This window comes from Limulus polyphemus, unplaced genomic scaffold (assembly GCF_000517525.1).
Source record: "Limulus polyphemus unplaced genomic scaffold, Limulus_polyphemus-2.1.2 Scaffold2671, whole genome shotgun sequence".
NCBI classification, from domain to species: domain Eukaryota; kingdom Metazoa; phylum Arthropoda; class Merostomata; order Xiphosura; family Limulidae; genus Limulus; species Limulus polyphemus.
Genome location: NW_013668281.1, coordinates 2,656 through 15,225, shown reverse-complemented (window position 1 = coordinate 15,225; position 12,570 = coordinate 2,656). Strand labels below are relative to the sequence as shown.

Sequence of the window (12,570 nt, the reverse complement as noted above, 5' to 3'; positions counted from 1 at the left end):
AAGGAGCGGGCTAGAAGCACAACCTTTGTCTTAGAGGAGACGCGCGAGATTCTCATTGATATCTATTTGAGGTAGGCGGTCAATGGCCTCATCGTTTATAACGGATGGTCTGTTCAGAACCGCCTTCAAAGTGTTCAACCCATCTATCTAGAACCTGCTTCCGGTTTACGAGGAGCCGGCTGCCATCTGAACTCAACAGTGGGAGCAAGGTATCAATAAGATAAAGGCGCCTGGTTTATTTGTGCTGTATCCCTAAGACAAAGGTTAAAAGAACACAAATTCCAAATTTGGAAAAAGACAGGTTAGATAAACTCCAGTCAAAATAGTTATTTTTCTCACAAAATGATTAGCTTACACAAAGAGATATCATTGGCAGCAGAAGAGCACAGCACATTATGGGAGTTTAAGAGATGAATTAATGAATTCTTGAAAAATAAAATGTAGGTTTGAAATTTTCATTTCTACTTTTCTTTCTTCAGGAGTGGAAATACAAGGACAGCCTTGAAGGACCAAATGATTCCTTGCTGTCCATATGGAAAATTCCAAGCCTAGATCAAACAGTGTCAATGTTGTTGTTATGCAAAGAAATGGATACAAATGTGACCAAATATTGTAGTATCAATACAGTTTGATACATATTTCATGTTGCTTAACTTTACTATAATTCACACAGTTTATTGCTGCTCCATGTAATGTTTCCTTTGATTGACAACATGGTTTCACCTTCTGACAACTTGGTAATGTCGTGATAGCTAAGCTACAGCATAATACCAGAAATTAGAACTCCACTGATTTTAGAGAATCATTGATACAAGTGTACATGTTTTGGAAGAATCATAAAACCTACAGCAATGTCACAGTATACAGGTGTATAAAAAATATATGTGGAACAGATTTATGAAAAAAAAAAAACATTTGTTTATCACATGACATCATTCAAAACTGTAAGTTTGATGCCAAAACTTATTCATTCACTCATCAATTACTAGGACTGTTACAACTACTCATTGTTAACATGTGAATAAAAAATCATATTCAACATTGCATAATGTATGACAGTGAAGATATGTTTGTTCTGCTGTCTATCGTGTCTTACCGTATGTGGAATCTGTTGTGAAATGAATGGAGGGCTTATTATAGATTTGGTGTAACAACTTGCTCTGCTACTTTTGTAGTCTTAAGGCGAAATCAAACTTATTTATTTTCAAGGTCACCTTGTAGTGCCACCTATGACTACTGTTTTCTCATAAATGTGTTCTGCATATATTTTTATATCAACTGGCAAAACTGCTTATGCCCAAACTTATTTTTTATCAGCTCTGTATATCATTTACCTACCTCAAGTAAAACCTGTGTTCTGCATATGTTTTTATATCAACTGGCAAAACTTACTTATGCCCAAACTTATTTGTTATTAGCTCTGTATATCATTTACCTACCTCGAGTAAAACATGATGGGCTTTCTTTAAAAATTCTTCATCATTTTCATGATTAGGATTCACTGATCTTGGAAGATCATTCAAGCACCCCAGCTGTGAGAGAAGGAGAAAAAAAAAAGAGGCAGAGTATGACCAAACTTTTATAATCTCTAATGGTACATTTTATTTTCTAGACTTATACATACTCAAAACTTTATGTATTCTTACCAACTTTAACCATACTCAATGTTTTTTTAAAGATGCTGCTTTGCTAGTAATATCAACACATAGATTGAACCATAATTTAAAGGACATTGTACTATTGATGCCCTTTTGATCTTCAACCAGTCCACTTACAGAATTGGAGTTCTTTAATGCACTTAGTAACAAATGATATTTCCTGATAATGTTTCAGAATTTACTTTCAAATTTGTATTTCTTATTAAATATTTAATAAATAAATCCAAAAAATACAATAATAAATTATGATAAAGTCAAGCACCAACTTTTTATTGGTAGTTTCTTTACTGAGGAAATTAACATAACGTTACAAGGAATAGGTATAATTTTAATAGAAGGCTTTTTTTCTTCTTTTTTCAAATGTTTTTCAATTATTATTGCACTATTTAGTATTTCTGAACAGCCACAACAATAAATGATTCAAGATATGGATGGTCACATTCTACAAGTCATTGAATCACTACACCCTGGACACTTTCCAAGTCAATGCTTTCATCTTCACACATTCCATTAATTCCTGCTAAGACCTTCCTTATTTTCACTAGTCCCAGTACTGATGGTTCTAGAAGTCACAGCTGCCATTTTTCACTCTTCATTCTCATCCATGCTATTTCCTTTTCTCAGTTGAAACCATAATATTGGAGGTAGAAATTAAGAGTGCATATAAACATTTAATTGTTTGGTAAATAGATAATTGTTATTTTTACACTACTATATTAGGTGAAAAACTAAACCCTATTGACATCTTTTACTAACTGTAAACCCCCACAAATTCTTAGTTATGTTTTCCTGATGTGTACAGTGGGGGTCAAAGTGTGCATTCATGACTTTTTAGTTATTTAAAATTTATTAAACAACCTTATTATCAATGTGCATCAATAAACATGTAATCAAAATGTAGTTTATAATTCAGGTTTTAATATCAAGTTTTAATATCTTAATTTCAAAAGCAAATATTTAAATAAATTCTCAATCTTCACTTTTTTGTATCACATGATGTTTCTTTTCCCCAAATTGCCCATTTTAGATTTTTTTTGTACTATATGATCTAATAAGTTTGGGACAAATTACACACTTATACAATAAATATAGCTAACCCATAATGTAAAATTATAGCCTTCGTGCTTTAGTAAGATATACATAAGAAAGCCAAAGTCATGTCCCTTCTATCACATCCCATCTTTCAAAAAATGTCAATAATACTCTCAGATGTGTGCTAATGAATTATTTCTAACCAATAGAAACATAAGATTCTACTTTACTAAATCCTTTTAGATGTTAGTTAGTTCATATGCCAGGTTTGGAAATATTTGGCCTCAGTTTTATTGTTTGCCTTTGCAATGTTTGTCATGACCAGCTAATGGAATTTTTTAAACCGTATGTAGTTTAGTTAGTAAGTCAGTTAAACTATAGTAGTTTTAGGAAATTCAATTTTTTGTACAGGATAATATGTTGTAAGTTACATATTTGAAATAAAAGATATTTATATTGTGAATTACCAACATCATTACAAAAAATTAGGCTTCCTGTGCTTCATCTTACTGACAACAAAAAGACAAGTCCAGATGTAAGTATTTAATTTTTTATATATATTTTTTAAATAAAAGTAACTCAAATGTAAAAATTACAAACTTATTAGGTTAGATAAAAAAAAATTACTAGTGATTCTTTAACACAAAATTCACTCCTCATGAGATGTGATTGTAATATGATCCTGGTTTGCTTGCGATTGATTGCTTGTTTACACAAAGATGTCCCACTGTGATAAATGGCTTTCAGTTTACTCTCAGATCTAAGTGCAAATTTAAAGCAATAATATTAAATGAACCCAGATATGAAAAGACTATTAGCTCTGACTTTAAGAATAAATAGCTTTTCATTGTCTGTTACAACATGCAGTCATTCTAGAAACAAATAAAAGGTAATTTAAATTTATTCATCTTTACAACTTTTCATTTTACCCTATTCTGCTATTTTACAACAGTCAATGTTATGACAAAGAAAATAACAGACAAAATATAAAATTTTGCTGAAAAACAAAACAAAAACCTTTCAACATTCATTTAAGAAATATGAAATCTGTGAGATGGGAAAAAAGTATTTTTATTCTTACCATGACAATCACCTCACACTTAGACTAGTCAAGAGTCCAAGTCTGATTGACTCTTTAAATGCATAGACAAGTCTTCACTATAAATACTTTATTAAAAAATTTGATTTATTCTGTACAGCAGAGTTGTAATGTTTACAAAAAGCTTACTATATTTTGTGAATAAACACTTAGTAGAGTTGGAATTACAGGAAACATTGCTATGTATAACTTAACAGAAACAGGGATTGGTGCAAAGCACCAATGTCATTCATATGGGGTTAAAAGGTAAGGGATAGTAGCTGAATTCAATAGAAATTTCCTGCTCTATATTCATCCAAATCAAACAAAATTAACACTGGATCCACACTGAAGATACACTCAGATACTTTTATGATCACATATCCACGGTTTCAGTATTCTCAACATCCTCCGAATTAACTTCTGTACTTTAAGCCCAATAATTGAATAAGGTGAAAAGTCCCAGCAGCAGAATTACTTTATTATGGAGCATCATTAGAAGCTATGTTTTGGAAGATAAGGATGTCCTGAAACAGAATTGGTTTTTAATCTTCTGGTTTTGTGATAGCATGAAAGATTGGTTGTAGCAGACCCAGCACTCCATTCACCTGTGGACAGAAAACATCATCCAGTGCATTTTTGCAGATGTTGGTGTGGGTGATGACACCTATGTATGCATCTACCAAAGCTCTTACAAATACTTCTTATTTTAACTGTATTTTCAAGACACTTAGTAACTGATCCTCAATGAGTGTCTATGAGGTAAAGAAAAGCAGTTTCTCCTCCCTTTTTCTTAACTTTATTACGTTTGAATACTTGTTGGAAAAATTCCTCAAGACTAAATTTTATTATAATCTGCTTGATATTTTTTGTTCATGTCTGTCAATTAAACTGCTATTGAAACGTTTCCTCAACAAGACTTTGCATCTACTACACTCCTCACCCAAGACAGAATTTGAAGAATGGAACCATGAAGAAAATAAAAAAACCTTCTTCCAAAATTCATTCTAAGGGAAACTAAGTGGTTTGTAACTCTTGCAATGTGCCTTTCCCTTCTGTTTCTGGTGTGACATAACATAAAAAGTTCACACTGCACTTAGCAGCTGGACTCATTGCAGTCTATCCTCAACCCTTAGCAATATGGTTTTCTTGAATAATCTTCTATGTAGCACTTTACCAAAAGCTTTTTGAAGATCTAAGTACATCAAGTCCATACCCTTTCCATAAAGAATAACATTTAACATCCTCATAAAAAAAACAAGATAGATAACACATTAGTAGAGCAATATTTCCCTCATGAATCCATGTTGATTTTAATTTATAATATCACCTTTAATGAAATGATTTTGTAAAGTTATTTTCAACAGACTTTAGAATGCTTACCACTACAAGAGTAAAATTAATTGGCCTAAAATTTTCAGGGCAACTCTTAAAAACAGGAGTAATTATTATCAAGTTTAACTCTTGTTCACTCTCTACTGACTTATCAAAAATAAGTGGGAGAGGGCTTGCTTGTCTGATCTTTATTCTTTAAATCTCTGGGGAAATCACCTTGTTTTCCCCTGATGCTTTATCTATTTTTAATCTCTCAAACTTTCTACTTAAGCACAAGGGATTAATACCTAAATAATTCAGGTCAGCTGTTTCTCATAACCTAGCTTGGATTTTTGTATTTAAAAAAATCAAATCCATAGCTTTTCTACAGTTCTATAAACATTTTAACCTATCTATCAATTTAACCTTATACCATTATTCCTGAATTTTCTTCTTGTATCTTTAGTAAACCAATTAGGTTTGATCTTTTATCCTTATTCTCTTTTTTAGGAACTTACCTATTTTTAATGTAAAGCAATTTATTTTTTTAAATTTCTCAAATCTGTCCCTCATCACCTTTCAACTCATTATCCCAATTCATTAACAGCAAATCTTCTCATGGCCTAAAAACTGGCTTTCTTAAAATTAGAAAACAATTTTTTTTATCTCAACATCAAACTTTATGATGCAATGATCACTCTTCGCTAAATGTTCCTCCACTTCAACTCTACCAAACATTTTCTTGTAATTGGTTAGCAATAAATCCAACATGTCATCACCTCTATCTGGCTCCCCGATCAATTGTTATAAAAAATTATCCTGAATCATTTTTGATGTTATTAATAGGAAAACTAGTGTGGTGGTTATTACAAAAAAAACTTTTATTGTTTAACTTAAAAGCTTTTACTTTTCTCTTTAATTTTGTTGAATACTTGACATGGTTTCACTAATGGAAAATCTCGCCTTACTAATCTTTTGACATTTTTTGAAAAGGTTTACTGCTTAGGTTGATGAGGGTAAGGGTATAGATTTGGTGTATCTGATCTGTCAGAAAACATCTGATAAAATGCTACATAAAAGGCATGTTAAAAAAAATAGCTCCAGGTGTGTGGGGGATAAGTTGGCTCATTGGACTGAAAAACAGCTGGAAGAAAGAAAGCATCTTTTGTTTTATATAAATGGAGTTTAGTCATGTTGGATTAATGTCACAAGTTTTTGGTTTATATTATGATACAGCTAAAGGAATGGTCAATAAATTGTTTAAATTTGCTGATGATATTAAGGTTTTGGGTGTTGCTGGCTGTGAGGATACTGCTGCTTTACAAAAGTATCTAGGTAATTTTATGTGTTGGGCAGATAACTGTCAGATGGATTTTAATTATAATAAATGCAAGGTAATTCATAATTTATAAGTATAATGTTGATGTGAATAATTTTAACAGTAATGGAAAAAAAGGACATTAGTATTTTGGTTGATCGGTTTCTTAAGCCATCCAAACAGTGTACCGTTGCGGGTAGATTTTGGGTTGCATTTACAGAAATATTGAACATGAGATTAAAGAGGTTATCATTTCATCACTGGTTATGCCCCATCTAGAGTATTGTGTTCAGTCTTGAGCTCCTTATCAAAAGAAGGACATTGAATTGTTGTACAGGATTCAAAAGAATGCTACTACTATTAGTCTACTAGAATTATACCTGGAATAGAGTGGTTGTCAGTGAGAATATGTTAAGATCTTTAAAATTGTTTTCCCTTGAAAGAAGTTATAGGGTACCTGACTGAGATGCTCAAGATTATTAAGTGAATTTATAGTATAAATGAATCTTTTTTTTCATATCACTATACCACTACATGAACACATTTTTAGGGTACTTAAATTTCATAATAACTTGTAATCAAAGCATCCTACTTACACTGATCAGAACTAACAATTAACCCAGCAATGAATATATCTAATTTGATATAATTTGCTTACTATGAGTATGCAAAGTGATAAAGCAGAAATTTATAATAATTACAATGAACTGATATATCAGTTAGATACCCCTCATTGTTAACAATATTTTTGGCTATCATCTTAATATCTTACAAGGTTTAGCCAGTTTAAGGACTTAGGTTAGTCCCAAATCAAAATACTAAGCTAACCATGAAACATGTTTACCACAGTTGATACATAACATTCCAAGTATTTGATATTTAGCTCAAAAAAAGTTCTCAACTAGTCATATTACCAGATTTAACAATATCAAATAAAAGTAAATTGTGTTTCATGTTAAATATATATCATAAGTCACCTATAGTTCTGTAATGATCCATAGAAAATAAATCCAACCTTTATAATTTATCTTCTCATACAAATCATTAGTGTATTGTGTACAGTTTTGGTGTCACGTCTTATACAAAAAGGTTCATATGTGGGCTGCCACGTCCTTAGGATAGAAGGGTTATCTTTTATGGATAGGTTAAGATCACCTAACTTTTTTGCTCTTGAGGTGATATTATTGATATTTACAAGATTGACCAGGGAATAAATGGATTAATGACCTCTAATTTTTTGTGTTATATCCTAAAAACAACAGAACAAGAAAACATAAGTTTTAAGATTTGGAAAAGAAGGTTACGTTTTTCTGACAGGACACTTAACTTTTGGAATGAGTTGTCTTTGGTAGTAGTGAAGGCTGTCACATTATATTAGTTTAAAAAGGGAATCACTGATTTCCTGAAAAAAAAGTAGTTAGACTTGAACTACTTAGTAATAATTATATAAATAATCATTATCATAACCTTATCCAACAATCATAAGAGAACATGCCTGATGTATGTTCAATAATGAAACTGTTTGAAAAATAAACACAGAAATAGTGTGATACTCTAAGGTGTATAGTTTTTCCATTGCATTTATTATTCCAATTGTTAAATCACAACATAACTGTTATGAGACTTATTCAACCCACACTTGTAAAAAAATATTTTCTGTACTTACACTTTCCGCAGCCTGACAGAGAGCATCCCAGTCAAGTTTAGGTATCATTCGAGTTACAAACTCGGGGTTAAAATCTACTGCAACCTCCTTCACTTCTGTAGCCTTTGGTGGATGAAAAAATAAAACTGAAAATATTATATGAAGTGTTTGCATTTTAATTAATTCTGAATAAACATTGTATTCAATAATTTCCAATACAATTTTTAGTTTTACTCTACTAAGTTGAGGAGGAAAACAAAACAAGTGAATCAACATAAAAATGTTGTCTTCTTATTACTCATCATAAATCAATGTGAAATGTACATGTAAAAATATGTCTTGGCTCACTTTAGGTGTGACATTTAGGAAAAATCCTAACTCCTAAAATCACTTCTAAATGGAAATTCTAGAGAAACAGTCACTCAAGTCAATCATACTCATTAGTTGTGTTGGTTAAATGTTAACTCCTAAAATCACTTATGAATGGAAATTCTACAGAAAACAATCATTCAAGTCATTCATACTCATTAGTTGTGTTTGTTAAATGTTAACTCCTAAATCGCTTCTAAATGGAAATTCTAGAGAAACAATCACTCAAGTCAATCATACTCATTAGTTGCGTTTGTTAAATGTTAACTCCTAAAATCTTTTAATAAAATGTGAACTTGCTTATCATAAATTGTTCCAATAAAATGCATTTTCTGAGTACTTAACAAATTTGTATAAATTAAAGTAAAATCTAAACAGTATTGCATGCTCTTTACACCATCAACAAATTTGGTTAATTTACTACATAAAAATATAATCAAATAATGAGTGTTTATATACACATAAGAAATAATGATACATAAGACAGACAATAAATACCCTTGTAATATTCTGCAAAAAATGTATATCCACTGCTTTCTACCACAAAACCTATTTTTTTTGCGTTTCTATTATTAATGCTTCTAGTTCTGTATCTTACTAAGTTACTGCAATAATGGTTATATTATCATATAGCAATGAGTTATAACACAAATTTATAGTTAACCTTTCGTTATAAATTTCTTTTAAAATACAAACACAATTTAGTTACATAACATGATCAAGTTCATGTGAAACTCAAATTCGACCAGCGTAATCCTTTAGCCTAGGGTTTACTGCTTTAGAAATTAGACTACCGATGCTAATTCAGTAATTGTGACTAACAGCAATACAAACTTTAGTGCGTAATTTTATTAATATCTAATACTAGCTTTGGATCAGAGGAAGTTACTTATTTAGAACAAAACTAAAAAATCAACGTAACGCTAACAGGCTACTTTTTTTAAAAATTTTCATGGACAACGTACAATTCCAAGTTCCAACTTACATTTACAATGTTACATTACATTTTTAGTTTTACAATCCACGTTACAACCCGTACTTACACAAATTTTAAGAGGAAATCCAACATTTACTCCTTTCAGAGATTTTGATGTCAGCATATTATGAGTTATCAATTTCATTATTCGCTATTAAAAATATTGCAATTATTGTTTCCAAAGAAACGATATAAATTATAAGATTGGCAAACTTAATACCAAACTCTCTTACTTCCAACTCAATCGCGTTCTAATAGATCACCGTCAAATTTAAGAGAGGGCGCTACCATAAAACATACAAATTTTGAGAAACGTGTAGAATTTTTGTTTATGCAATGTTGCACAGTGGGCTATCTTTGCTGTGCTCATCAGAAGGGTTGAATGTCTAATTTTACAGCTATAAGCATCAAGCTTACCGAGGGGTCCAGAGGAGGATAAGAACAAACTAAATGATAGAATGTCAAATAAACGATATATATATATATATATGTATTAAAAACATACCGTATTTCTCGGTGTATACGACGCACTTTTTTACCCCAAAATTTGATGTCAAAATCTGCTTGCGTCATATACACCGAAGGTATGAATAATATATATGTATATATACGATATTGTTACGTCTCCGTTTGTTAATTAATTTTCCGTAACTTCGTTCCGACGAAACTTTAGCGACACAAGTCCTTACTTAATAAAACTCGTTTATTCTTTCCGAATATAACTTTATAATGCACTTAATTTCAACATTCGCGCTAAAACAAACGCTATAACGAACGTTAACTTCAACAATACTCTGACTGCAGATCAATTACTCACTGTCTGCACACACATTATTGTCATGTCACGCCGTGACCATCTTATATATACCAGACCACCCCCAATCTAGTAAATGCTAGAGCACTCCCGAAGGAACGGGATAGTTCTAGAAAGCAGGTGGCGTGACAATAGTCACGTGATCTCGCTGACGCAACAATAGGATCAAAATTTATGTTTATTACAACTTCCAGCCACCAAAATAATGAACATTTCAGTTAAGGCGTCAATTCTTGTGATACTTTAACATGAAAATAATTATTACTCTTAACTTTGTTTAAAAACTGGAGTTTATTATGAGTCATTTCTTTAAACGTAAATAAAATCACGACCCATATCTACAGAATGTAACTTTATTAGCTCAATGTTTCGTTATTTATAAGGGTTGAAATGTATGTTCAGACATTGTTTTATGTGTGTATTGATATAATGAAATGAGAAAAAATTAATACAAATATGAAGAAATATTTTAGATATATAAAGTATTCTATTCTAAATCCAACGATGTTAATAGTTTACTTATTGGTTTACACATGCTATATATTTAGCACTGTTGGTTTGATTTGTCTAAACAATATATTTTCAAGAATGTGTGATCTTAATTATATATAATATGAACTTTCTAAACACGTGTATCAACGTTCAAATTTACGAATGACATTGTTCCAATTTAGATTTAACTGAATTAGTGAGCTTGTAGGACATCGATAGCTCCTGACGAAGCTGTAATAGCGAAACATTGAGCTAATAAAGTTACATTCTGGAGATATATGTCGTAATCCCCGCATTTACTAGGTTTTTGTGACGTCAAATTTAGAACTTTCTAGGCCTACTTCACACAAACTTACTGCATCTTAACGTTACGTGCATTATAGCTAACATTCGAATTAAAACATTTAAAATATATCTTATGACAATATTTAAATCTTAGAATTATGTATCCTATTTTCATTACTGGTTTAAAACCTTTAAAATGTTTTTAAATTGTTGAAATTATTCTTTATAACCTTTTTTTTTTCTTCAATACAAAATGGCCGTTTCTGGTTCAACCTTGTGCGTTTTGCTAAAACAAAAATCTCTTGTCTTGAAAGTTATATGAATACTAGGCCAGAAATTAAAATATGAATAAAAACAATGAAGCCAGCTGTAAAGCGTAGGACAGAGTCAGAACAAATGGTTTGCCTTATATACTATTTTAGTCTAATAACAATCAAGATGGGAAACAGATGGTTTTGTTGGGGCAACCAAAGTGGCAGTATTCTACATTTACTCTTTCAACAAATTAGTAATAAAAACACCAGTTCCTCGGATGCCAATGTCAAATTCAAAGTCCTAAATAATGGAGCAATTCGTAGAATTCTATCAGTAACAATAGGTTGAGATAGTATATATTAAGGATGAAGTGATTTTAGTAAAACAGCAATACTATGTTCCTAACATGGCTTAGGCCTTCACGTTTATTGCACTCAATACGTCTTGTCGTGGTTATGTATTTTCTAGTTGCATGTCTTCAAATATTGGTGTTAAGAGACGACGATAAGCGTTTCTCAACTAAAACCAATAATAATAAAAAAACTCGGATTGGTAAGTTTATTCGTATAACCAATATTTTTTAATGTTTTAAGAATCCTTGTTAAAATACGTTATGCTTATCCGTAAAGTAAATGAGTTTTTATTTCTTTGTGTGATAGTTTCTGGAGTTAAACGGAGGTCTCTTGGGTCAATCTTTCACGAAATGTCAGTTAGTACTTAGCAATAAGAAATATGGAAAAGTAAAAACTTTCTTCAAGGTTGAAACATTAGATCTTAAAAATCAGTTGGCTTTGATAACGTTTTCCATTCAAAAATTACAGCCGTCCTTGCCATAACATAACAGTTAGACTTCATTACTTTTTACATCCCAACCTTTCTGCAATTCACCATTTTTTAGTACATTACTAATCAAAGATTCAGACTTACGGTGTACGTCCCACCTTTTTCATGCTTTTAGTCAATGATTCAAAAATGGAATTTCTTCGTTTTGTATTTCTAAAAATTATGTAAAATTATTCTCATAACGTAATCTAGTGGTGATGACGAAAACAAGAGGGTTTGTTTGTTTTGAATTTCGCGCAAAGCTACACGAGGGCTATCTGCGCTAGCCGCCCCTAATTTAGCAGTAAAATACTAGAGGGAAGGCAGCTGGTCATCACCACCCACCGCCAACTCTTGAGCTACTCTTTTACCAACGAATAGTTGGATTGACCGTCATATTATAACGCCCCTACGACTGAAAGGACAAGCATGTTTGGTGGGACGGGGATTCGAACCTGTGACCCTCAGATTACGAGTCGAGCTCCCTAACTACCTGGCCGAAAGTGCGATAA

The 12,570-nt window shown here is 31.5% G+C and overlaps 1 protein-coding gene across 1 annotated transcript in view; it reads right to left on the bottom strand.

Annotated features, from left to right (window-relative positions):
* Window positions 1-9,654, bottom strand: part of LOC106467586 (multifunctional methyltransferase subunit TRM112-like protein) — a 13,674-nt gene extending 4,020 nt beyond the window's left edge. The window contains exons 1-3 of the mRNA XM_013927946.2: window positions 9,458-9,654; window positions 8,067-8,168; window positions 1,440-1,532 (exon numbers count right to left, since the gene is read on the bottom strand). Coding sequence (XP_013783400.1) covers window positions 1,440-1,532; window positions 8,067-8,168; window positions 9,458-9,535 — 273 coding nt within the window. The 5' untranslated portion in view covers window positions 9,536-9,654. The remainder of the gene's footprint in view (window positions 1-1,439; window positions 1,533-8,066; window positions 8,169-9,457) is intronic.
* Window positions 9,655-12,570: the final 2,916 nt, after the last annotated feature.